Source organism: Prionailurus viverrinus, chromosome B1 (genome assembly GCF_022837055.1).
Source record: "Prionailurus viverrinus isolate Anna chromosome B1, UM_Priviv_1.0, whole genome shotgun sequence".
Lineage (NCBI taxonomy): Eukaryota > Metazoa > Chordata > Mammalia > Carnivora > Felidae > Prionailurus > Prionailurus viverrinus.
Window position 1 is genome coordinate 32,634,532 of NC_062564.1, and position 26,457 is coordinate 32,660,988.

General features: G+C 39.0%; 1 protein-coding gene across 1 annotated transcript in view; it reads left to right on the forward strand.

Annotated features, from left to right (window-relative positions):
* The window catches only part of KCTD9 (potassium channel tetramerization domain containing 9), a 38,418-nt gene extending 11,961 nt beyond the window's left edge, over positions 1-26,457 (forward strand). Inside the window, exons 2-12 of the mRNA XM_047855749.1 lie at positions 759-880; positions 3,919-3,962; positions 7,437-7,533; positions 8,182-8,240; positions 8,447-8,575; positions 12,891-12,958; positions 13,046-13,141; positions 14,068-14,217; positions 21,394-21,499; positions 22,213-22,346; positions 24,582-26,457. Of these exons, the coding sequence (XP_047711705.1) occupies positions 759-880; positions 3,919-3,962; positions 7,437-7,533; positions 8,182-8,240; positions 8,447-8,575; positions 12,891-12,958; positions 13,046-13,141; positions 14,068-14,217; positions 21,394-21,499; positions 22,213-22,346; positions 24,582-24,698 (1,122 nt within the window). The 3' untranslated portion in view covers positions 24,699-26,457. The remainder of the gene's footprint in view (positions 1-758; positions 881-3,918; positions 3,963-7,436; positions 7,534-8,181; positions 8,241-8,446; positions 8,576-12,890; positions 12,959-13,045; positions 13,142-14,067; positions 14,218-21,393; positions 21,500-22,212; positions 22,347-24,581) is intronic.

A 26,457-nucleotide genomic window follows, 5' to 3' on the forward strand; every position in this document is an offset into this window, starting at 1 on the left:
GGAACCCATAGTTAAAATTATATTGGAGCAAAAACAAACAAACAACTTACTACATGGAGAGATTCTCAGCCCCCATCTAAGTATTTGCATTGCTTATACATACATCAGACTGTGCCTAATGTAAAGCTGGAGAGATCAATTCACTGTAACCCAGCTGTTTGCTGTATTTAGAATGTTAGCTAAAATCTGGCTTTTATAACATTAGTAGTTATTGAAGAACTAAGTAAATGAAGTGGGAAGTTGTTACCTTCCGTATGGTGATTGGTGTAATAAATGTTATAAACAGTATATCATTCCTATTTTTAAAATAAACATTCCTATAACAAAGGAATAACATGAAAGCAACATTATAAAGACTTCATACGTCTCAGGCACTTTGCTAAGCAGGTACCATGCATTAACTCATTTCATCCTCGTGACCTGATTGTAGGTGAGACTTTTATTTATTTCTGATTAAAGCTACAGAAGCATAAAGAGATTGATTTGTCTCAAGTTGACAGCTAGGAAATGTCAGAGCCACATTCAGCTTTGGGTCTGTCTTCAGAACTGGAGCACTATGTAACGTACGTAAGATTGTAGATTTTTTCAGGCAGAGATGATTTCTTACACTCTAGTTTTGGATTTCAGCAATATTAGAAGTTAATAATCTCTCAAAATCTCCTTTTATTTGAAGTTTGATTTTTAGTCGTGTTTCTAGTATGGTAGCTTCTAATTTGTAAGTAACGCAATTCATTACATTTAATCTTGTGTGTTGACAGGTGGTTGCTGTGTATGGAACTTTATCTGATTTGCTTTCTGTGGCCAGCAGTAAACTCGGCATAAAAGCTACCAGTGTATATAATGGGAAAGGTGGACTGATTGATGATATTGCTTTGATCAGGTAACCTTCACTTTTTATAAGTTCTCTACAGTGTTCCTCAGTGTCTTGGTGCTCTGCTGGTTCCCTTAAGAATACAGAATCTTGGCAAATGATTGCCTAAAATTTGCTCTTTGGAATTTAAATAATTTGGGCTTATAGCATAAGATACAAAGCCCTCTATTCCAATATTCTGACAGTCTTTCTGCAAAGTTCATATATGGCTATAAGGAATTTTGTCTTCATGTTATTAGAGATGGATCTAATAAGGCCTACAATTCAGGGGGGGGTCTGAATTTATTTTTGTTTTACAAAATTGACGTACATACATTAACTCATGATTTGATCGCCTCTGAACGTGTGTGTTTTTGTAAGATAAACTTAAAATGTTGATTCTTCTCTACTTGTTATAAAACTAGTCCTCACAAAGAAGCAGGCCAGTTTGCAAAATGGCCAATTTACACAAAACCAGTTCACCAAAAATCATTTGGAAGATGACCGATTTGCCAAGTTTTTTCCAAGTGTTAATTTCACCACATCTTTTCTGCCTCTTTTCCCCACTGGCTTATCATTTGGGTTTGGCTAATATCTTTTTGGCATGTTTCAGAATTCAGATGCCTAGAACTTCTAGAACTTCAGTCTCTGAAGACATACATTTTTTAATGTTAGAAATCTGATCTCTTGAATTTTATATGCTACTGCTTGTTATTCAGTTCGTTTCCTAGAATATTTTGAATTTTATAAACCTTATCAAGAGCTACTTTGGGGGTACCTGGGTGGCTCAGTTGGTTAAGTGACAGACTCTTGATTTTGGCTCAGGTCATGATCTCACGGTTTCATGGGCTCAAGCCCTGAGTTGGTCTCTGAGCTGACAGCTCAAAGCCTGCTTGGGATTCTCTCTCTCCTTCTGTCTCAAAATAAAGACCTACTTTGGAAAAAACCTGCTAGATAAGAGAGAACTTTAAGTAGAGTGAACTCACCAGTGATCTGCCACAATAGTGGTTTCGTGTTTGTTGGGTTTTGTTCTTGTTTTTTAAATATCCTAGGCAGATTTATCTCTTTAGAACAAATGTTAGTTCACCTCATTCCATCCTCACAGGATCATAGAATTTTGAAGCAAGAAGAGGCATAAGAAGGAAGATAGGAATGGAACACGAAGTACTGACTCAATGCCACTTACGTTCTATTGACTCTTCTCAAGTTACTTCATGTAATTGGCAAAGAAAAAACATGGGGTTTTTTAAAGTGATGGTACGAAGATAATGATGTGCTAAATTACAATAGTATACAAAGTTTAGTTTTCATTTAAACTCAGGTCAGAATAACATTTCAATATAATACACTGCCTTTGAAGGTAATCACCTCTAATCTCTTCATTTTATGAATGAGGAAACTAAACATCTGAGAACTTCCACGTCTTACCCAGGTCATACAGTTTAGTAGTTGATTTTTGTTAGTGAGAAGAAAACAAATTTTCATACTAGTCTTAAGAGTTAACTGGCGGGGCGCCTGGGTGGCTCAGTCGGTTAAACGGCCGACTTTAGCTCAGGTCACGATCTTGCCGTCCGTGAGTTCGAGCCCCGCGTCGGGCTCTGGGCTGATGGCTCAGAGCCTGGAGCCTGCTTCCGATTCTGTGTCTCCCTCTCTCTCTCTGCCCCTCCCCCGTTCATGCTCTGTCTCTCTCTGTCTCAAAAATAAATAAACGTTAAAAAAAAAAAATTAAAAAAAACAAAAAAAAAGTTAACTGGCATGGTGATGGAGCAGAAAAAAAGCACAGACTGAATTAGCTTTAAAATCCATGGGGCGCCTGGGTGCGGCAGTCGGTTAAGCGTCCGACTTCAGCCAGGTCACGATCTCGCGGTCCGGGAGTTCGAGCCCCGCGTCAGGCTCTGGGCTGATGGCTCAGAGCCTGGAGCCTGTTTCCGATTCTGTGTCTCCCTCTCTCTGCCCCTCCCCCATTCATGCTCTGTCTCTCTCTGTCCCAAAAATAAATAAACGTTGGAAAAAAAAAAAATTTTAAATCCAAATCAGTGAGAATGTCTTAGTTTTTCAGCATCTGTCTCCCAGCTTCTTTCGGTTTCAGTGGATAATTGCGTCTCATTGTTGAATGATTTACATCAACCGAAGTTTCTCCTTAACACAGACTCTGCTTCTAGGAAACATTCAATATATTCTTATGATGCCTTATAGGAAATAAAAAATTTCTACAACATTGAGACTGGGACTGAAGCCTTGTAAAATATCTACCTGATTAAGAATTCGTGGCTCACAGTGCAATCTCTGATCATTTATTTACACTAATGCTGAGATATGTTGAGGCAGGGGAGGAGATACATACTGATAATCTAGAATTTTGGACTGTGTGCAATTGTCTTACATTCAGGGGGCTGGTGGGTGAGTTTTTATAGCAGAGTTATACTTGCAATTATATTCTTCCTAAATGTTACGTGAAAATGTCTTTTCATTTTGAAAGCACAGAGCAGCTGATGATTTCGAAGAAAACTCCAATAATTTTTTTAGGGTTACAGAATTAAAGTTAAAAAAAGAAGAGTTGGCCTATGGCTTTAATCATACCAGATAAGAAAGCTGAATTCACAAAAGTTGCAAAGTGGGTTTTGGTCTTTTTGTGGTTTTTTTTTGCATTTCATTTTATGTTATTTTTGAGAGCGCGTGCACACTCGTGCACAAGTGTGGGGGAGGGGCAGAGGGAGAGAGAAAGAAAATGTTAAGTGGGCTCCACACTCAGCTTGATCCCACAACCACGGTATCTTGACCTTAGCCGAAATCAAGAGTCGGATGCTCAGCCAACTGAGCTACCCAGGCACCCCAGTTTTTTCCATTTTAAAAGTTCTTCCATGTGTGGGATCTTATGTGAATTTAAATCCAAAGATAGTTCAAAAGTTAAGCAAAGCACTGGAAACGTATTCAACTTCTTCTTTGCAATAGAGATTAATAGCAAAACCTGCCTTCTACATAATTCTAAGGTATAGTTCCTCTAATCAATTGATAATTAAGGTGATTTCTGGATTTTGATGGTGGTTTTTAAATTTTGCTTTCCCCAGGGATGATGATGTTTTGTTTGTGTGTGAAGGAGAACCATTTATTGGTAAGTGACTTCCTTAAAAGCCAATTTTGTCTGCCCAAATGAAAAAGACGAAATGGCAAATAGTTTATATGTACTTCCCAAGCCTAATATTAAAAAGGATCTTGTGGCAGTATTCAGATCGCCATAGCTTTTTTGATTCTAAATTGGGTGTCTGTGTTGAACTAAATTTTTAATTTGAATTATGTTGTCATATTTTAGTGTGGATACCTCATCCTTTCCATGCCTTTAAAATGCTCTGAAAGTGCACAGACTCATCAAATATGACTCATCAAATAAGGTAGTTTCAATTTTAGAAACTACAACTTTTGTTTTGAAATTGTCTCCTTGGCAATGTCGAAATTTCTGGGTTATGTTACAGATTTTTGCGCATGTATTGCTTGTATAAGTTACTGTTTGATAATCATTCGCCAGTGGTCAAATCAAATGGGTCACAAATGACTTGGTATCAACCATACACACATGGACACATATTTCGAAGAAAGTCGTGCATCTCAAAAGAAAGAGCCTAAGGCTTAGATAGCTTAACTGTTCTTTGAGTGTTGGATATATTCAGTTCCATACAGTCTGGTCCTGAATATTTAATAATTTGTTTAAGCCATCACGGTACTTGTATTTGGTGAATAGAGGTAGTTCTCAGGATCAGCACACCAGCAGCTGCCAACTTAGAAGTAAGTACATGCTTTTCTGTCTCTACCGTAAAACAGTGCGCACAGAGTTTTCCACACGTCTGATCCATTAGCTTAACAGAGTGGTTAGCAGGCAGTGGTCACTTAATTGGTTCATTGCACACATACAAACGAAACAAAAAGTAATCAATTTGTGTTTTTGTTTTATCCTTATGAACTCTTGGGTTTAAAAATATTTGATATGTTCTCACACTCTGTGTTTATTGCTGCCTGGAGTATTTTACATGTGGCTGATGGAAGTCTCTTCAACCCCTTTTAGTACAGCTCCGTTGGTCTTTAGAACTTCCTTCCTGTCTGGAATAACAGGGTGTACAGCTTATCCTTCCGTTGCAGACCCAGATCAATATTTTTTCCAAGAAGCCTAGGTTTCTTTTAGTAAGAAATGTCATTTCAAAATACAGTCTGGGTGCCAGACAGACTCACTTTTACTGGGTTTATCATTTTTACCAGGCTTTTTGATGGACAGAGTTAGAAATACATAGCTAGCTTGAGACAAAATGTATATGTAATATATATTATATGATCTAAAGTTTTATATGCTATATAAAAAGGAGAGAGTTCATGAGTTCATACTCATACTTTGGTTTGTAATCGGGATTTGAAGGTTTTTATTTAACTTTCTCTGTCTTACACCTGTGTCTCCTTTCTTTCGTTGGTTTTCAGGGACCTAGGGAATGATAGAATTATGTCACATAAGCACTCATTTACTTCATCCCACACAAAACACACAGAAAATTGTCAGTAACCGTTCCAATACTTTCAGTACCAATATGATTACTAAAGACAGTTAAACGTTTTTTGCATATGCTCATTCCTTTCTCCCCTTACTTAAAAAATTGCATAGCCATTATATACTATACCCTCTCTCTTAAAACTGTCACTTAGCTTTACTCCTAAGTGTATTGGATGCTTACCTCCAGTCCTTATGTTGATGCCTCCAGTGCTCATCTGAAACTTGTTCTCTAGTAGATTGTTTACTGAGAACTTCTGAGACGAACAATGTTCTCTGACATCTCACAAGTTAATAACAATTTGTGGCTTCTATACTTGAAAATCAGTTTGGCTGGTTATGTCAAAGATGATGTGTCAAAACTGAACAAATTGCAAACTTTAACGGTGTGTATTTTATTGTATATCAGTTATACCTCAAGGTGCCTAAAAAATCCTTGGTTCACATTTTCTTTCTTTAAATATCTTAACTATGTTACTCTTACTCTGACATAAGATGTCGGTGTGCAAAACATCTGATCTTTCCTAATGATTATTTTTCCTAAGCCACTCCAAGGATTATTCTCTTTCTTTAAAAAGTAATTTTAGTAAACTCTTTCTGGGTGTTCTGGGTTGACTGTGTGTGGTATGTGGTGCTCCTGTCAATAGGTACTTTCAAATGTTCTTTTAATTTCAAGACAGTTTTCCTGAACTTTAAATTATGCGTTTATTTTGTCCCTGTGCTTTGATTTTCTTATTTCAGGACTCCTACTGTATGCATGTGGGATCTTCTGTGCTTGTGTTCTGTATTGGGAATCTTCTCTTAAATCCTTTTTATCTCTTTCTTCATTTCTTATTGATTTTTAAAGCTTTCCTCTTTTTCAGCTTTTATTTCCCTTAAGGTTTTGTCTGTTTATTCTCTCTTGGGTTTCTTCTCGTTTGATCTTCATCTCTGAATTGTTTTTTGTTCGTTTCTTTAGAGAGAGAGCACACACAAGCGGGGAAGGGGCAGAAGGAGAGGGAGAGAGAATCTTAAGCAGACTCCACGCCCAGCATGGAGCGTGACATGGGGCTCGATCTCATGACCGTGAGATCATGACCTGAACCAAAATCAAGACATGGACGCTTAACCACCTGAGCCACCAGGCACCCTGAATTGGTTTTTCATTATAGCTCTAATTCTCCCCTGAGTTCTTCCACCTCAATTCTGAGTTATATTGTTCTTTCATGTTTCGTATTACTTAACTTCTTCAGCATGTTTGGAATATTAGATTATAGTTTTTATCTATTTTGTGGGCATTTCTTTCTGGCACATTTTCATTGTCTAGAGATGTAATTCCTTTAAAATTTTTGTATGGGATTTTCTGTTGCTCACTTAACATAAAAGTTGTTTCCTTAACTTGAGAAAGGTGGGCTGACTCAGGAAAGATTTTCTAATTTCATGGCTCTAGAGTTCCCTTTTCTATTGTTTTTGTGAAGTATTGAAATGTATGGCGGTCACCTTCTGATACATTCTGAAATCTCTATCACCTTATGATACATTCTGAAAAGGTCTGCTAGACCTTTCTGCCTTTTATCTGGACTCCTTTTTCTTGGGTCGCTGTTGTTTTTGTTCTGTTCAACTGGATTCTTTTTCCAACATCTTATCCTTGGCATTGGGCTTTGTCCTAGAAGGGATTTTTGGTTGGTGGGTTTTGAGAGCTCATCTCCACCCTGCTCAGTTCTCACTGCAAATGCCTGCATCCATTTCCACATCCAGATCCGCCTTCCACTTTGAGTATGGTGTTCTCAGATCGACTTACTGAGCTTTGAAATGAGTATGGATTACTTGGGAATTCTTCGGTTTATCACATACCCTGTTGTTTCTCGCAGCTTCTTCCTTCAAAGGAATGTGCCAGTACCACATTGCTCTTCCACCTTTTGGTGTTGGTGGGAATACCTTATCACCTAGTTTTGTCTTAAATGCTGTCTGTGGGTCTCTGGTAGCTCTGGTATGCTTTTATGTGTGTCTTTAGTGTAAAAGATGCTGTGGCCATCTTCCCCAGTTCCCCAATCTTAACTTTTTTATTGTAATTTCTAGATCCTCAGACAGATTCTAAACTACCTGAAGGGTTGTCAGGATCTCACACAGACTGGCTAACGTTAAACGTCGGAGGGCGTTACTTTACAACTACACGGTAGGTGCATGTGAATGTGTGCACATGTGTGTGTTGGACCGGGGCGGGGGGGCACTACGTAGTGTTTGTTCTTTCCTGCAATTTTGCTGATTTCCTTAGAAGACACTCCATGGCTGCTTAAAGTACTCTGTGATCTTAAACCATTTTTTAGAAAGTTTTTTCAAGAGTAGAAAAATGATTCCCAAGTCATTCCAAAGAAAGCATGAAAGGCATGAACATGCTTTTTAGATAGCAAATATTTCAGGCTTTTAGACCATGCTCTTTAGATGTCAGGTAATACGCATGCAACACAAGTAAAGATGAACAACATTGAAATCTGTAGCGACCTCAGCTGCTTAGATTAAAGGGATAAGAAACGTGTTAAGTTTAGGTCAAGAATATTGTGATATGATAGCTTGCTAGAAGGATAGATGAGTGTTTTAAATTAAAGGAAACCAAAACAATATTTGAGTCAAAGGAAGTGCCAGATTAGAAGGGATTTCGATAAATGGCAACTTACTGCACGTTTTTGTTCCCCAGCATCACTCCTACCAGGTTATAGCATGCATCTTTTTGAAAGAGCAGCTGGGATCGAGTATACTCTTGACTTAAAATATGTTTGTTTATAAAGACAAATGGAGAAATCAATTTTTTTCCCTGAATTCTTAGGAGCACTTTAGTGAATAAAGAACCTGACAGTATGCTGGCCCACATGTTTAAGGACAAAGGTGAGTGCAACACATGGTTTTCACATTTTGTGTGATCTGTTTGTAGCTATACTGACCTAACTCTTGTCCTTCTGTGCTTTTTTTAATGGTATCAATAATTTTTACAGGGGTAAAAACTTACTAGTATGTAATATAATTTTTCTTCATAAATTTCTAACTTCGTTTCTTGTTTATGGGGGGTTTTCTTCGCTGAAATGGTGACACAGGTGTCTGGGGAAATAAGCAGGATCATAGAGGAGCTTTCTTAATCGACCGGAGTCCCGAGTACTTTGAACCCATTTTGAACTACTTGCGTCACGGACAGCTCATTGTAAATGATGGCATTAATTTATTGGGTGAGTTTTTAGTATGATTCCTCACATTTTTGTAAGTTTAGGATATTTCATTTGTTTTCACTTGTTTAGTACTGTAGTATATTTTCATAAGGTAGAAGTATATCTTTTCCACTTTTTTTTTTTTTTTTTTTTTTTTTTTTTTTTCAACGTTTATTTATTTTTGGGACAGAGAGAGACAGAGCATGAACAGGTGAGGGGCAGAGAGAGAGGGAGACACAGAATCGGAAACAGGCTCCAGGCTCCGAGCCATCAGCCCAGAGCCTGACGCGGGGCTCGAACTCACAGACCGCGAGATCGTGACCTGGCTGAAGTCGGACGCTTAACCGACTGCGCCACCCAGGCGCCCCATCTTTTCCACTTTTAAAACCAAATTATTTATACATATATGAGTGTATATAGATATAGAAACAGGCACAGATAGTCTTTGTGTCTATGGGTATATGTTTAGACAACCCATAAATTCTGATTTTAGATTCTAAATAGATTTAGATTTTATCACGAGGGACTCTAAAGGATTTTGTTGTTTTTAATTGAACTGGGACTGTGACCTGACTTCAAGTTACGGACCTTCCCATTATACTGAGATGTAGAGTCGTCAAAAGGGGAAATTCCACTTCAGAATCATAAGAATGGATTAGAAACTCAGTACTACGACTTACAACTCAGTTCCCCAAGCGTAACTTGGGGAAAGTCTGAGTGTGCTTTGAAAACTGAGTATTAAGAATCCACTTGTCTCTGACTACATCACAGGATATTCACACCATGGAGATGATATAGACCAAAGCTCTTATGAAGCAGTAGATGCGTATTCAAAACTGATGGGCCTTGAAGTGGCTACATTTGGCCTGACTTGGTGGAGAGCATGGTGATCTTGAGTGCGCATTCTCTCTCAGCTTCTACAGATTGTTGCCATGTGGGTGTGTGGACCTAGGGTGTCAGAGCCTTGATTTTTAAAGAAAAGCTGGAAATCTAAAAGTTTGTGTGAAATCTGATCTTGAAAATACTACCATCAGAATCCGCCTGGGCTGCTGGCAGCCCAGGCAGGAGCTAGCTTACAATCTCTGTAGAACAATAGATAACAATAACTTTTAGTGTTGCTGTATTAAATTTTATACTGCCTTTAAGGCTTACCCATTGCAAAAAGTGACCTTATGTGACCCTTCATCTGGCTCCATACCTATTCATAACAAATTCTTGTTGCTTTTTTATTTATTTTTCACCTTCTACCAACTGTTGCTTAAAACCATGTATAACCTATTTTTTTACCTTAGTCATTCTGCAGAAATTATCATTAGAACAATAAGCAATAGTACCCTCTCATACAATCCTTCGCTTTTCAGCAGCTAGATCACTCTGCTGCTTACGTTCTAGTGGCCACTTTTTTCTCCTGGGGACATTTAAATCTCACTGAGGATATCCTATGGGCTCTTTGATGCTTCCCAATTTAATTTTTCTCTATGCTATCACTGACAGCATTTCATATCCTCCCTGCCTAGGAAATAACGTCAGTAATATACATGCTTGCTATCTCAGACTTCAGCGATACAGGCTATTGACAAACTATGCTTGGCTCCTTTTTCAAGTGTCTTGCTGAAAAGGCTCTTATTTATGCAGTTGTTCAGCAAGCAGAGGTCTATACTGGATTCATTTTATAGAACATTACTTCTGATTAGTATAAAATCCATCCAAACTCAGCTACAAGTTGCCCCCAAGTAGTTATATGCTTTATAATCATTGACACTGACTTATTTCTCTCCCCTCTGTTGACTTAAATGACCTTGTCTTGCTCTTCCTAATTTGTGCTTTCATCAGTGAATATATTTTTTGCTTACTTTCATTATTTCTTTTGTTTTCTGCCTTTAATGACCTTCAGTTTTTCCAGTGAATCGTGTCTTCCTTTTCTGTTTGCATTTGTCTTCAAAATCTTCTTTTTCTGATTTAAATCATCGTTCCCTACCTCATTGCTAAATCTCACTTCAGGTATTCTCTAACTTGAGAACTTTTCTGGCATTTCAATATTTCCCTGAAGTTGACATAAATTTTCTGAACTCCCACTTGATACGTTAAAAGGAGAATGGTCTTAAATGTCAGAAAACATACAATGTAATAATGATCATGGCGATCATTTATCGAGAACCTACAAGGCGCCAGGCATTATACCAAATAACATATATGCCTATCTCTTTTTTTTTTGTTTTTTCAACGTTTATTTATTTTTGGGACAGAGAGAGACAGAGTATGAACGGGGGAGGGGCAGAGAGAGAGGGAGACACAGAATCGGAAACAGGCTCCAGGCTCTGAGCCATCAGCCCAGAGCCTGACGCGGGGCTCGAACTCACAGACCGCGAGATCGTGACCCGGCTGAAGTCGGACACTTAACCGACTGCGCCACCCAGGCGCCCCATATGCCTATCTCTTTTAATACATCTGGTCAGTTTTGTGAGTAAAGTAATAATACCCCCATTTCACAAATGTGAATGGGAACTTTAAGAGAAAGAGTAAGTAGCTTCTCTAAGACCAAAAAGGTAGTAAGTGGCAGAGCTGGGATTCAAATCTGATTCTTCCTGGTGCTGATAGAAAATGTGCTAAATATTCCTTCCTTTTCTCAACTGTCCCCCATAGATGCCTCTTGCATTTATAAGGCTTTTCCGGAAGTTTTTAAGGTTTGCTTCTGAACCTAGAAGTAGAAAAAAATCTTTACCGCATCCCTTGGCAGAAGTGGGAGGGGTAGGTTTCTGATTGACTCAGAAGATCTTGGCACACCGAGAGCGAGGCCCACGAGAACCCTTTCTGTGGTGGGTTTCTACCAGGGACAGTTAGGATATGTGGCTGCCCCTTCGTGAGGGATCCAGAGAGGAAACCCCTCTGGGGTGGACCAGAAAGTGTTGTGCCAGAGCCACAGCCTGAGTAGTGTGCTGTTTGTCAGATGACCTTTGTTTTGCGACTGGTATATCAGAGGTGGAATTGGGCCTTTCCTGAGGAGATCGTAATCTTCCCAGATAACTGCTGTGGTTTTCCATATCTACATACAGTTAGCCTGATTAGCTTGTGACTATTTCAAGGGAGAGATTATGTCTCTTATTTTCTTTGTAATTTCTGAGTCCTTAGTAATTTTTTTAACAAGTAGACTCAGCTAACCGAATGACTGAGGTCATTTGAAGGAAAATGGATTCCAAATTTATTCCCAAATACTCTGATGGAGATGTTTAACAGATGTAAGAACATACAGATTACATAATAAGTCACCTAGAGAATGTGCAGATTTTTTTTTAACCAAGTTAAGGAAAGTGAATGATACAATCTCTTCTGTCATTTAGAAATCTTTTTTTAAGGGGCTCCTGGGTGGCTCAGTCGATTGAGCGTCCGACTTCAGCTCAGGTCATGATCTCACGGCCCTCGTGGGTTCGAGCCCCGCGTCGGACTCTGTGCTGACAGCTCAGACCCTGGAGCCTGCTTCGGATTCTGTCTCCCTCTCTCTCTGCCCCTCCCCCGCTCATGCTGTCTCTCTCTGTCTCTGAAAAACAAATAAAACATTAAAAAAAAAAGTTTTTTAAAAATTGAGTCTCTTCTATGAGTGGTTCCTGAATGGCTCAGTCGGTTGAGCGCCCATCTTCGGCTCAGGTCATGATCTCACGGCTCATGAGTTTGAGCCCTGTATCGGGTTCCGTGCTGACAGCTCAGAGCCTGGAGCCTGCTTCAGATTCTGTGTTTCCCTCTCTCTCTCTCTGCCCCTCTCCCACTCGTTCTCCCTCTCAAAAATAAATACAAACACTTAAAAAAATTTTTTTTAAGTGATTTTCAGAAAATGTTGAAATCTGAAAGGCTTTCATTCTAATTCATTAGTTTGCTATGTTTTTCTTTGGCTGAATGTAAACTATTTAGAAAAACTTTGTTTCACAAATATTTTTAAAATATTCTTTATGCATGTTCTTTTTTTAAATTAAAAAAATTTTTTTTTTTTTAACGGTTATTTATTTTTGAGACAGAGAGAGACAAAGCATGAACAGGGGAGGGGCAGAGAGAGAGGGAGACACAGAATCGGAAACAGGCTCCAGGCTCTGAGCTGTCAGCACAGAGCCTGACGCGGGGCTCGAACTCACGGACCGTGAGGTCATGACCTGAGCCGAAGTTGGACGCTCAACCGACTGAGCCACCCAGGTGCCCCTCTTTATGCATGTTCTAAACATTAGTTACTTTTCTGATTGATAACCTACTTGTTGAATTTCACTTGTATTGTGAGGATTGAACAAAAAATTCCATAAATATTAAAATGAATAGTTTTCTATTAAAAGTCAAATCGATTTTATTGTGATAGGTGTGTTGGAAGAAGCCAGATTTTTTGGTATTGACTCATTGATTGAACACCTGGAAGTGGCAATAAAGGTAAAGCTCTTTTTACATTAGCCAGTATTACATTTATTGTAGCTGTCTCCCACAATGCTCCACTGATTTCTTAATATCTTTTTCAAGAATTCTCAACCACCAGAGGATCATTCGCCAATATCAAGAAAGGAATTTGTTCGATTTCTTCTAGCCACTCCAACCAAGTCAGAATTGCGTTGCCAGGTAATTAAAGCAGACTTTTACATGAGTTATTGGTGTCAGCAAAGCTGTAAGTAAAGTTTTACATTCTTCTAGGATTTTTTTTTTTTTTTTTTTTTTTTTGCCTTGTGTTCCTATTTCATGCAAGATAGAAGTTAATTATGGGTTATAACACTGATTTAATCCCAAAATGGTTAGCAAAAAAAGAGGTGTAATAGCATTTTTTATTATCTAATATGCCTCACGTAGCAGTTTTTGAGTAGGGCATAGAAATTGCAGCTATTAAAATACAGAGTCAATTTTTTGTACAGTTGTTATGTATGGCCAGGCAGTGGCAGATACTTATGTATTATAGCACTAAAGGTTTTAAAAACCACAATACTTACATTTTAAGAATACTACTACCTTGGGGTTGCCTGGGTAGCTCAGGCAGTTAAGTGTCCAGCTTCGGCTCAGGTCATGATTGTGCAGATCATGAGTTCAAGTCCCGCGTTGGGATCTGTGCTGACAGCTCGGAGTCTGGACTCTGCTTCGGATTCTATGTCTCCCTCTCTCTCTCTCTCTGTCCCTCCCCCGCTCACGCTCTGTCTCTCTCAAAAATAAATACTAAAAAAAAAATTAAACTACCTTGAATTATTGAATACTTATAAGACCTATATAAATAATACCTACAACATGTACATGGCCAACAAATCACTCCTTAGAAATTTCTGCACATAAATGAGGTATACCCAGGCTGCATTCTAATATTACATTTAGAGTCTCTTTTACCAAGAACCCATTAAGGACACTCATGTTATATCTAAGTTCCATCTGATCATGTATTCTTGTAAACTCCAAATGACTGAACTGCCAATTGCGTCTAAAAAACTTGATGGTTAGCTATGGTAATTAAATGTGATATAGCAGATGGTTTAAATTTTGTGACAATTTGTGTTTTTTAATTTTAGGGTTTAAACTTCAGTGGTGCTGATCTTTCCCGTTTGGACCTTCGATACATTAACTTCAAAATGGCCAATTTAAGCCGCTGCAATCTTGCACATGCTAATCTCTGCTGTGCAAATCTTGAACGAGCTGATCTCTCCGGATCAGTGCTTGACGTAAGAATCCTCTTTAGTTACAAGAGAAAATTAAATGTTTAGTCTGTTGAACAGTCTTAAAGAGCAGAAATGATCTCTCTCTCTTACTAGAGATTTTGCTTGAAAACGGATGATAAAACCCAAGACCCTGAAAGTGAAATGTGTCGGTTTTGCAACTTTGATATCCTTCAATAAGTGAGGATCTGAAAGAGTTAGCAACTAATAAGAAATTAAATCTGGAAATTAGATCTTGATCTCCTCAATATAGTATACTTTATCAGGACTTCTATTTTCAGTGGGATTAGTAGGGCAAAGCTGAAAAGGACTTTTGAAATCTTCTATTCAACTGCATTTCTGGAATGGGGAAAAAAATTGCTCCAGAGGTATTTGGCAGAGATATTTTGAAATAAACATGAGGGGTGCCAGTCTGTGTAAGTTAGCATCTCCGTGGCTCTCCTCTCTTTATCTACATACGTGTGGTGTGTGTGTGTGTGTGTGTGTGTGTGTGTGTTTACATATATGTATGTATATACACTTGACCTTTGCACCACGGGATTTAGGGGCACTGCTCTGTGCAGTTGAAAATCCGCATATAATTTTACTCCCCCAAAATGTCACTACTAACTGCTGTTGACCAGAAGCCTTACTGATAACATAAACAGTTGATTAGCACATATTTTGTATGTTATATGTATTATATACTGTATTCTTACAATAAAGTAAGAGAAAAGAAAATGGGTAAGAACATCATCAGGAAGAGAAGATACATTTACAGTCCTGCACTGTATTGATTTTTAAAAATCTACATATGGGGCGCCTGTATGGCTCAGTGAGTTAAGCATCTGACTCTATTTCTGCTCGGGTCATGAGCTCACAGTTGGTGAGATCAAATGCTGCATCAGGCTCTGTGCTGAGAGCACGGAACTGCTTGGGATTCTCTCTCTCTCTCTCTCTCTCTCTCTCTCTCTCTCTCTCTCTCTCTGCCCCTCCCCTACTCACCCGCACACATGCACATGCTTTCTCTCAATAAATAAATAAACTTTAAAAACATAAAAATAAAGTATCCACATATAAGTGGACCCATGCAGTTCAAACCCATGTTGTTCAAGGGTCAAATGTGTATGTATGTGTATAGGTGTATGTGTGTCTGTACATATGTATATGCATGTGTGTATGTGTGTCTGTACATATGCATATGCATGTGTTTCTCTAAAAATTACCTATGTTAATTTGGGGTTAGAGGATACATGCAGAACCAGCAGCGAAATGTACTCACTTCTAACAACTTCAGGTTCCTTAATACCAAGGCCCATGTCTATATGTCTTTTGAATTAACAACACCTAATATGGTACATTGCTTTAAGTAGTCATTGAATAGATGGTTATTGAATTTCATAATTTTAGTTGTATTCCTTCCTTGCAACCTATTTTTCCATGAAGTTTGTAATAGCAGATCTATAACAACATCTGTCAATATACATTTCCATTATTTTCACTCTACTTGTTCCATCTTATGAGGAAGGACCACATTGCTAGCAAAATGAGTGAAAGAGTGACAGCACAAAGAAAAAAGTTTGAAGGACCTAGTCCTTATTATTATTTTTTAATGTTTGCTTATTTTGAGAGAGAGAGAGAGAGAGAGAGAGAGAGAGAGAGCATGTGTATGCACGCACGGGGGAGAGGCAGAGAGAGAATCTTAAGCAGGCTCCATGCCCAGCAGACACGGGGCTTGATCTCATGATTGTCAAATCACGACCTGAGCCGAAATCAAGAGTAGAAAGCTTAACTGACTGAGTCACCCAGGCGCTCTGAAGGACCTAGTCTTTAAATAGTGAAATGATGAGAGATCACTTGTCTGGCTTTTGTTAAGGATAAAACAAACAAACAAAAATAAAAAGACAGTCTGGGTCGTTCAGTAGAGCTGGTGTTGAGTTCTGTTTAATTATAGTAATGCTAACTCTGAACCTGCACCATAATTTTCTTAACTGTAAATACTTGTTCTATCCATCCTGTACAGTTGATAAACTGAAGTGCTATAGAATTATAAATTACTAACGTTAGAAGTGGCTCATGTTGAAGAGTCATTCATTGCCCAGGGTATATAGGCTGTGAAGTCAAAACTAATTGCTAATTGTCCTTGGCATTTGAAGATGAATGCTAATGAATAGCCATCATATCTACAGAACATGATGTGTGCTAAGCAGTCTGCTGATACACCTAATGGCTCCACTTTCTTTTTTTAAGTTTTTTTTTTTTTTTTAACATTTATTCATTTTTGAAAGAGACAGAGCACAAGCAGGGGTGGGGCGGAGAGAGAGGGGGACACAGAATCTGAAGCAGGCTCCAGGCTCTGAGCTGTCAGCACAGAGACCAACGTGGGGCTCGAACTCACGAACCGTGAGATCATGACCTGACCCGAAGTCGGACGCTCAGCCGACTGGGCCACCCAGGTGCCCCTCCACTATTTTTTAAAAATGTTTATTTTTGAGACAGCGAGAGAGACAGAGTGTGAATGGGGGAGGGGCAGAGAAAGCGGGAGACACAGAATCCAAAGCAGATTACAGGCTCCGAGCTGTCAGCACAGCGCCCAATGCAGGGCTTGAACCCACAAACCGCGAGATCATGACCTGAGCCAAAGTCGGACGCTTAACTGACTGAGCCACCCAGGTACCCCTCCACTACTCTTTCTTAATTTCTCACCCCATTTATCCTTCACGGGCTGTGAGACCTTTCCATGGGAACCATGTGATTCTGCTGTCAACCAAGGTGATCTCAGCTGCTGTCTCTGTTGAGCAGAACATGTCTGTGCCACATTATTCTGTCAGCCTGCTTTAAGAATGTTTCTTCTGCACACTCTTTTTGCCATCAGTGACTTCAGCATGCTGCATAGAAGCTGATGTAATAACTCAGCTATTACATATCTGTTGCGTATTCAAGACTTAGAATGGTGAGAGCTGACGGGGACCTTGATGGTCATCACGTATGACCCTGTTGTTGGACTGAGAAACTGAAACCTAGAGACTTGCCTGGGCCCGAAGAGACTAATGTGTTAGCACAGTTGGAGGTAGACAGACTCTACACAACATGCGTTTTCTTTTCCTTATTTCTTTTTTTAATGACTTTTTCATGTGCAAAATGTCAAACATATACAAAAATAGAATACTATAATGAATCCTCCTTGTTACAAATCTATTAACTCAGATGTAGCTTCAGAAGATATCATCGACATATAAACAATCTTGTCTATACCTCTTTATAGATTATGTTGAAGTAACTCACTATTTCACCTGTAAATATTTTGTTTATCCCTTAAAGACCATTTAAAAAATATAATCTTAATACCATTGTCATACATTAGAAATCATGGTAATAACTGCTTTCATCAAAGCCCTATGCCCCTTGATACAGTTAAGGTAGCAAAACTCTGAACAGCTGGTTTACTAAGCAGCTGAGTTCTGAACCCTCCATGTTGGTGACTGTTGGTGACCTGATTGTACCATTTGATGAGTTGGAGGGTGAATGACATGCTTTCTGTGGTTGAAGATGGAAAACTTCACTGAATTTCTTATACATTTGTTTTTTTGTGAGATTCCATAAGGGTCAGGTTTGAGGACAGAGCCGTACTTATAATTACCTTAGGACTTTTAATCTATGTGTGTCATTAGGTCTGAAATGAGTCTCTTGTAGGCGGCATATAGGTGGTTCTTGCTTTTTTATCATTCAGTCAATATATTTTGATGGGAGCATTTAGTACATTTACATTCAAAGTCATTGATACGGATGTACTTCTTGCCGTTTTGTTAACTGGTTTTACAGTTATTTGGGTAGTTCTTGGTTACTTTCTTCTCTTCCTATCTTTCCTTGTGGTTTGATGGCTTCCTTTAGTGATTTTGCTTGGATTCCTTTCTCTTTGTTTTTTGCATATCTATTACGGGCTTTTGATTTGTGGTTACTGTTAGGTTCATATATAACATCTCTGTATCTGTATAAAGTTGATGGTTGCTTAAGTTTTTATTTTTTTATTTTTTGAGAACATGAGCAGAGGAGGAGCAGAGAGAGAGGGAGACAGATATAAAACAGGCTCCAGGTTCTGAGCTGTCAGCACAGAGCCCAACACGGGCTCCAACCCACGAATGCGAGGTCATGACATGAGCTGAAGTCGGATGCTCAACCACTGAGGCACCCAGGTGCCCCTTAGTTGCTTAAGGTTAAACCCATTCTAGGTGGACTAAATTTTTACTCCCCTCCCAATACATTTTATGTATATAGTGTCATCCTTTACATCCTTTTATTCTGTGAATCCCTTGACTTATTTTTATAGGTATAATTGACTTTATTGTTTTCGTGCTGTAACCTCCCTCCTGATTTTATAAGTGACTCATTTACTACTTTTATTATATTTCCATTTACCTGTGAAATGTTCTCCATTCCTAATTTTCTTACTCCTGATTATGTCCTTTTCTTTCCACTCAAAAAATCACCTTTAACATTTCTTGTAAGACTGGTTTAGTGGCGATGAATTGCTTCATCTTTTGTTTTGGGAAATGCTTTACCTCTCTTTCTATTATGAATGGTAGCCTTGCTGGGTAGAGTATAATTGATCTCAGGTTTTTTCCTTTCGTGTCCTACACTCTCTTCATTCCTGCAGTTTCTGCTGAAAAACCAGCATATTGCCCTATGGGATTTCCCTTGTATGTAACTGTTTTCTTTTCTCTTGCTGCTTTTAATTTCTCTCTTTATCACTGCTTTTTGCCATTTTAATTATTATGTCTCTTGGTGTGGACCTCCTTAAGTTGATTCCATTGAGGTCTCTTTTCCTCCTGGATCTGGATTTGTTTCCTTCCCCAGATTCGGTAAGTTTTCAGCTATTATTTCTGCCCCTTTTCTTTCTCTTCTGTTTCTGAGATCCCTGTAATGCATATGTTACTACACTTGATGTCACTGAGTTTTTTCTTTTTGCTGTTCATCTTGGGTGCTTTCCATTATTCTGTCCTCCAGCTCACTGATCCGTTCTTCTGCTTCCTCTAGTCTACTATCTATTCCCTCTAGTGTAGTTTTAATTTCACTTAAGTTCTTCATCTCTTTGGTTCTGATTGGTTCTTTTTTATATTTCCCATCTGTTAAGGGTCTCACTGAGATCCTCCACCCTTCTCAAATCCAGTAAGTATCTTTATGACCATTACTTTGAATTATCTATCAGGCATATAGCTTATCGCCATTTCATTTAGTTCTTTTGCTTTGATTTTGTCCTCCTCTTTCATTTGGGATATATTCCTGTTTCCTCATTTTGTGTAACTCTCTGTGTCTGTTTCTGTGTATTAGGAAAGTCAGCTATGTCTCCTGCTCTTAAAAGTAATGGCCTTATGAAGAAGAGGTCCTGTAGTGCCCTGTAGTTCCATGTCCCTTGCTTTCCCCAGAACCAGGCAGTTCAGGCATAGGTGTCGCCCGTGTGTGTTGCGTGGGCCCTTCTATCAAGGCTGAGCTGCTTTAGCTTTCAGTCAGCTGCAGTGGCCCCATTTGCCTGTTGTGGGCAGGGTTTGGTCCCTGTGCTGTCAAGGGCCGGTCTGGGGCCACCTTGGGCTTGTAGTTGGGTCAGCCAAGCCACCTGCCCGCAGGCTGTTTGCCGGGGCTACAGTCACACCTACCTACTTGCAGGGTGCTTTCCCTGGGTTGTCACCTTGGGAACTTAGATAATAGCTACAGTCTGTTTTACCTGGGTGCACGGCACGGAGAACCAGAGACATTTATTTTTATATTATCAGCTTCCTGTCTTATTAATGTTTCTGTGTATTTAAAACACCGTCATCTTTTAGTTATTTTGGTCCTTCTGCATCCTCATTTTCTTACCTCTCAGGCTGAGCTGCTGTATTGCCTGTGTGCCATAGCACCTGTACTACCTCTGTAGAGGCAGACGTGGGAATGTGTGTGCATTTGTCAGCTTTCTGTGATCTGAAATGATCTGCAGCTTGTCTCCCTTTCAGCAGAATTGACAGTATGGTGAATGGAATTGCACTCATAAAACAGGATTTTTCCTATTAGGTGTGGCAATAAGGTAACGTGATCAGCCTTAGGATTTTTGGATTCTTCACTGTTGTAGTTATAATGACAACTACAATTATCATTTATATAGTGCCCTACAACTTTTAAGACACTTTTACTTTCATCATCTACTTTGATGGTCACAGTGTGGGAAGTCCTAATGTTAATGTCAACTTTATGGCTTCCTGCCTTATCTGCTAGTTGTTGGAGTTCAGATCTGATGGCACTGAATCCTCAGAGGTAAATTAACATAATTTAAAATTCTAACATATATTTTCTAGTTTTTTACTCTTTGTATTTTGTGCTATAATTTGGGCATTCAAGGTTGACAATGTTGTGTAGCAGTGATTGGTACATGAAGATCTGACAAACAATTTGTAGGGTTTTGTAGCTAGATGATACCTTTAACTGCTGGCCTTAGTATTCTGACCTATGAAATGAAGGTAGTAATAGCATGATTGAACATCAAGAATTTTATTGATTCCTGCAGTAAGAAAGAAGAGAAATCCCTACTCCTGATAAGATTATGTGTTCCTTACCCATACATCTTAGCTCTCATAGTGTCCTACCCAGGACTGTTTATAAACATAGAAATAGGGATGTTACAGTTCTAACCCCCCAACTTTTTAAATAAATTTTTTTTAATGTTTATTTATTTTTGAAAGAGAGAGACAGAGCGTAAACGGGGGAGGGACAGAGAGAGAGGGAGACAGAATGTGAAGCCATCTCCAGGCTCTGAGCTGTCAATACAGAGCCCAACGGTGGGCTTCAAACCCATGGGCCAGACCAGGAGATCATGAGCTGAGCCGAAGTCAGTCACTCAACCAGCTGAGCCACCCAGGTGCCCCAACCCCCCATTTTTTTTTTTTTTATCTAAACTATTATCTGTGTAAAATGGACATGCTGTTGTTAATTAGGTTGTTGTTCTTTGAAAATGGCTCTTTCAAAAGAACTGTTTCTTCAAAGTGGTTCTCAGCTCTTGGTTGATTCCAGTTAGAAAAGTCTTCATTATAAACAGAAAATAATTGATTGTGAGTGTATGGAATTGAGCTTCCTCCCCTTCTCTATTTTTTTTCTTTTATTGTTTGAGCCCATTTTTTTCTTTTCCAAACAAAATTCTGAATGTTAAAACATGGACTTTTCTCTTTTTCTTGCCAGTGTGCAAATCTCCAGGGAGTCAAGATGCTCTGTTCTAATGCAGAAGGGGCATCCCTGAAACTGTGTAATTTTGAAGATCCTTCTGGTCTTAAAGCCAATTTAGAAGGTGAGATTCTATCTATAATTACATTTTCTAAGGTGAGAACATATCACAAAGTAAAAAGCCCAACAAAATAATTGTTACGGAAAAATCATGACCACTACTGGGGGGTAGATTTCTTCTGCCATCGTATTTGGTCTCAGTCATGTGCTAGGCAAGAAGTTAGGGGAAATCCAGCCTCTACCATTGAATAAGGCTTCAGTTGGAGAATTAAATGTCAACATCTTGAACTTTGAAATTAAACAGTAAACGCTCACAGTGACTAAAATGAATTTCAGTTTGCACAAAGCTAGGCAGTTTCTGTCATTTTTAGATTAATGTTTTATTTATGAATTTCTTATTGCTCTGTTGTGTCAGTGAACTGGTCACTTCATTTATTTGTATGTTTAGAGTACAGGGGACTTATCTTCCTTATCATAAACTTACGGAAGCATATTATAAAAGTGCTAATTATCTTAAGACCGAATTGAATTCTTCCCTCAAAAATATAGACTAAAACATTCTTAATTCATAGAACAAGCAAACAGATTGTTAACAATGAACGCTTTATATGTGTAAGTTGGTTGAGAGACTGAGATTTATGGTTCACGGAGTCCTTTCCAAAAGTTAAAGAGCCTGTCATTCACCTCCATTAAGTAAACTAAACCTGCGGTTTTTTGAAGGGAGAGGACTATAAATATTTTGAAGTTCCAACTGCTATCAAAATATATTCACTGTAGGTGCTAATCTGAAAGGTGTGGATATGGAAGGAAGTCAAATGACAGGAATTAACCTGAGAGTTGCTACCTTAAAAAATGCGAAGTTGAAGAACTGTAACCTCCGAGGCGCAACTCTGGCAGGAACGGATTTAGAGGTGAGTCACCAATGTTTGAAGAGCATTTGGTAATCTACAGTTACTGAGCCTGTCCTGCAAAATGTATCGAGGTCACCAACAAAGTCATTGGCTGGTAAAAACTGCCAGGGAGCACGCCCGCACAGCCGGAGCGGTGTTCTCCTGTCGATTGCTTGTTTCAGCAGACGTGCCTCCCAGAGCAGGATTCAGTCACACGGGCCACGGGTCCCAGTTTCAGATTGAAAGATTCATCTGACAGTCGGTCGAAGCCGATTTCATTTGTCCTCTGTTCCTTGGGTCTCCTTCAAGTAGATGAGTTTGATGACTGCTTTACTAATCGAATTTATTGTGTTTTTCTTCAGTTTTAAGTCCAGACAGAATTAAATGGGGCCAGATTATCTTTTTAACTGTTCGAGAAATGTAAAAGATATCCAGGTTTGAAATCAGGTTAAGAGAGAGCCTATTCTAAATTGGAATCGTGTTCTTTTTGAATCACGATTTGAGCTTTTAACTTTGCGCGTCTTTTTCATCAGAATTATATATGTTGTCTTGATTCGCAAATGTAGCTGGCAGGCTCAAAGGCTGTTGATAGGTCTCTTGGTGCTGTCCCCATAGCACTTTTTGCAACGCTGGACGTGTTCTAAATCTGTTCGGGACAGTAGCCACCAGGCGCTATGGCTGTTGAGCACTTGAAAGATGGCCAGTGTAACTGAGAAACGGATTTTTAAATTTTACTTAATTTTAATTCATCTAAATATAAGTAGCCACATGTGGCTGTTGCCATCATATTGAACAGCACAGCCTTATCCGGGAAAACCTGGCATAGATCGGATTGGAGAGAAGAGTGGGTCAAAATTTGGCTTGTCATTGATTTTTCCCTTTTAATGTTTCTGCTTTGTTCTCTTGACAGATCTTAGCGGTAGAGTGGCAGGCCCCATTAAACTTAAAGGCAAAAAGAACCTGCCCAAGGCCAAAAATAGAAGCCTATTATAAGCACAGTTCCTTAATTTTTTATTCTTTGGTACTGTCACCAAAAATGATGATTTTTTTTTTTCCCCTTGGTTTTAGTTACCGTGTAGGTAAACACCAGAAGTCTTCCTGATGGCAAATGAATGCAGACTAGTCAGGTTGACTGTTTGAAGGGCAGCTGGTGACATTCTGTCCTAAAAGGTTATGTGCAGTCACCCACCATCCCCAAGGACTTACCCACGATCTGTCTCATCTGCCACTCTGTGATCTCAAGAGAAATTTCAAAGCAGCTTCCAATTGTGGTGGTAGTTACACTGTTATATATACATTTGTTAAAACTCATTGAATTGTGCACATAATTTGGGGTTTTAAAAAAAAAAAAAAGCAGTTCCCTGCTATAAAAATGTTCGAGTTGGGGAATGGAAAAATCGATTATAATGTAATTAGTAAGTAAGATCTCTTTCTCTCAGTTGTTTTCTTTTTAAATTTTTTAAACATCTATTTATTTTTGAGAGACAGAGAGAGACAGAGCAGGAGCAGGGGAGGGGCAGAGAGAGCGAGAGACACAGAATCTGAAGCAGGTTCCAGGCACTGAGCTGTCAGCACGGAGCCCAACACGGGGTTCAAACCCGCGAACCGTGAGATCATGACCCAAGCTGAAGTCGGACGCTTAACTGAGCCACCCAGGTGCCCCTCAGGTTTTTGGGGGTTTTTTTAATAGTGCTTACCTGCCCTGCCTTTTGTTGTCCTCGGATTGTGGTAAATTTGCATAGATAATATTTATTACGTTGGAGTCCATTCTGGGTTTTAAATGACCGATTCTAAAATATGGGAACAGGGGCGCCTGGGTGGCGCAGTCGGTTAAGCGTCCGACTTCAGCTAGGTCACGATCTCGCGGTCCGCGAGTTCGAGCCCCGCGTCGGGCTCTGGGCTGATGGCTCGGAGCCTGGAGCCTGCTTCCGATTCTGTGTCTCCCTCTCTCTCTGCCCCTCCCCCGTTCATGCTCTGTCTCTCTCTGTCCCAAAAATAAATGTTGAAAAAAAAAAATTTTTTTTTAAATAAAATATGGGAACAGAAGAGACACACTCCCTCTTTAACCTGTTTGTCAGTATTTGTGACTGTCAGCCCGACCACTCACCTAGAGAAAACAACTCCAGATATAGAAGAAAATCTGACTTTTTTCTAACACGGCAGTCTTCCAGAAATAACAGGGTTTCATGACGTTGGAACATTTTCCTCACGTGCCCCAGGAATCTTAGTTTCATGGATATTGTTTTTGTCTTGCAGAATTGCGACCTGTCTGGGTGCGATCTTCAAGAAGCCAACCTGAGAGGTTCCAACGTGAAGGGAGCTATATTTGAAGAGATGCTGACCCCACTACATATGTCACAGAGTGTCAGATGAGAATTTCAGGGCCGGAGGAAGATGCCCAAGATGAAAAATGTTGTCCTTCTCACTTTTTTTTTTTTCTCCACCCATTCAGTTGTCTAGAAGAAGTAACGCTGTAAGGGAATAAAAAACAAACAAAAACCCATTTAGAGGATTATGCTTGTTCTCAACGGTGCATAAAGGAAAAAAGTGACTTTTTTCCACATTCTGATTTTAACAGAGAAGCACTCATTTAATAGATGTAGAGAAGCTAGAGTAGCTTGCTGCCTTTTGAGCGGAGTTAGGGGGATTTGGCTGGTTTTATGACCAGAAATAGGATCTATTATATTTGCTTTTAAATAGGCATGATGTGGAAATACCATCTTGGTTTGAAATGTATTCGAGGATTTTAATTTATGAAAAGCACAACACATGCAATTATATTTATTGAATCTCTAGATACAGTATGGATATTTAAATTGTTAAACTTTACGAAAATTTCGAAAAGGTTCAGGTTTATTAATAGCTTTAGTGATGCCTCCCCTACTCTACATACCTGTCATGCCATATGAATATGGTGAGATCAGATTCCCCAAGGCTCTCTTTTCAGGTTCTTGTTAACGTTTATTTTTTAGAACAAAACAGTAGCTAAATTAAATCCTCGGTTCTTACTGATTGAGACTGAGTGAACGAAAAGACCTCAATGTCAGCTCAAGTTAAGGTGGAACTCTCCAGATGGACAAAGAATTTACCTGTCGCTACAACTTTTAAATGAGCATCCTTAGAATTTCATTCTAAGCAAGTTCCACTCAACGCCAAACCAGGCGATTTTATCAATTTACACTACTAGCCTTGTTTTCTCCTGTACAGTCAAAAGAAGGATAGGAAGTATATGTCAGAACCAAAAAACCAAGGTGCATTGTCAATAGTAATTTAATTCAAATGCCAAATAGTTTCAACAGGGCCAGCTTAGAAATAGGCATTAAATCCCAGTCCACTGTCATCTCTTGGAAATCAACATAATGCCGTTAAAACCCTACAAGGGGAAGGGAAGCGATTTTAAATTGGCAATTTGATGATAGCCACCAAAAAAACTTCAACAAAAATAAAGGCGTTGGACTGGTCCGAGATGTAATACCTATCAGTCAGCACCTGTGGTTCTTCTTTCTGATTTAGTTCAAATTCTAGCCTGCTTTTCTTGAGTCCTCTCTGCAATAGCAGAGACAGGACCTGTACTTCCTTACCAATAACCCGTTGTCCTTATGTCTACCCCAAGAGCAGGGATATAAGCTGTGTCCAAATAGGTTCTGAATTCTACAGACTCATCAGTTTGAAGCAATGAATCAGTAAAAACGACTTTGTCTCCTTTGGGAGAGTGACGCGTGTTCAATATTTACGTAGCTTACTCTTCTATGTATACATATGCAAAGCTTTCCTTAACGGTAAAGGGTGCATATGCGTAGTGAGAGCTCGCACCTTTACAGGTGAGGGAAAGCAATTTCAGAAATGAATTATTTTCTTTGCTTTATTATTTTTACCAAGACAGAGAAGTATTGTATTGAGAGATATCTATTTTCATAATCAATATGTGCCTAAATTATATTTAAATCATTTCACTCTGTACTATATTTTCAATAATTATAGAATGTGTTTGTTCATCCACTTAAGGGTACCTCTGTAGACATAAACCTAAAAATGCAGAAGAATCTGAAAGGTCTAAACATGGTATGCTTAGAAACTGCAGATTTTGGATCTAATGTATACTGCATTAATAAACGATGTGAAATGTTGAAAA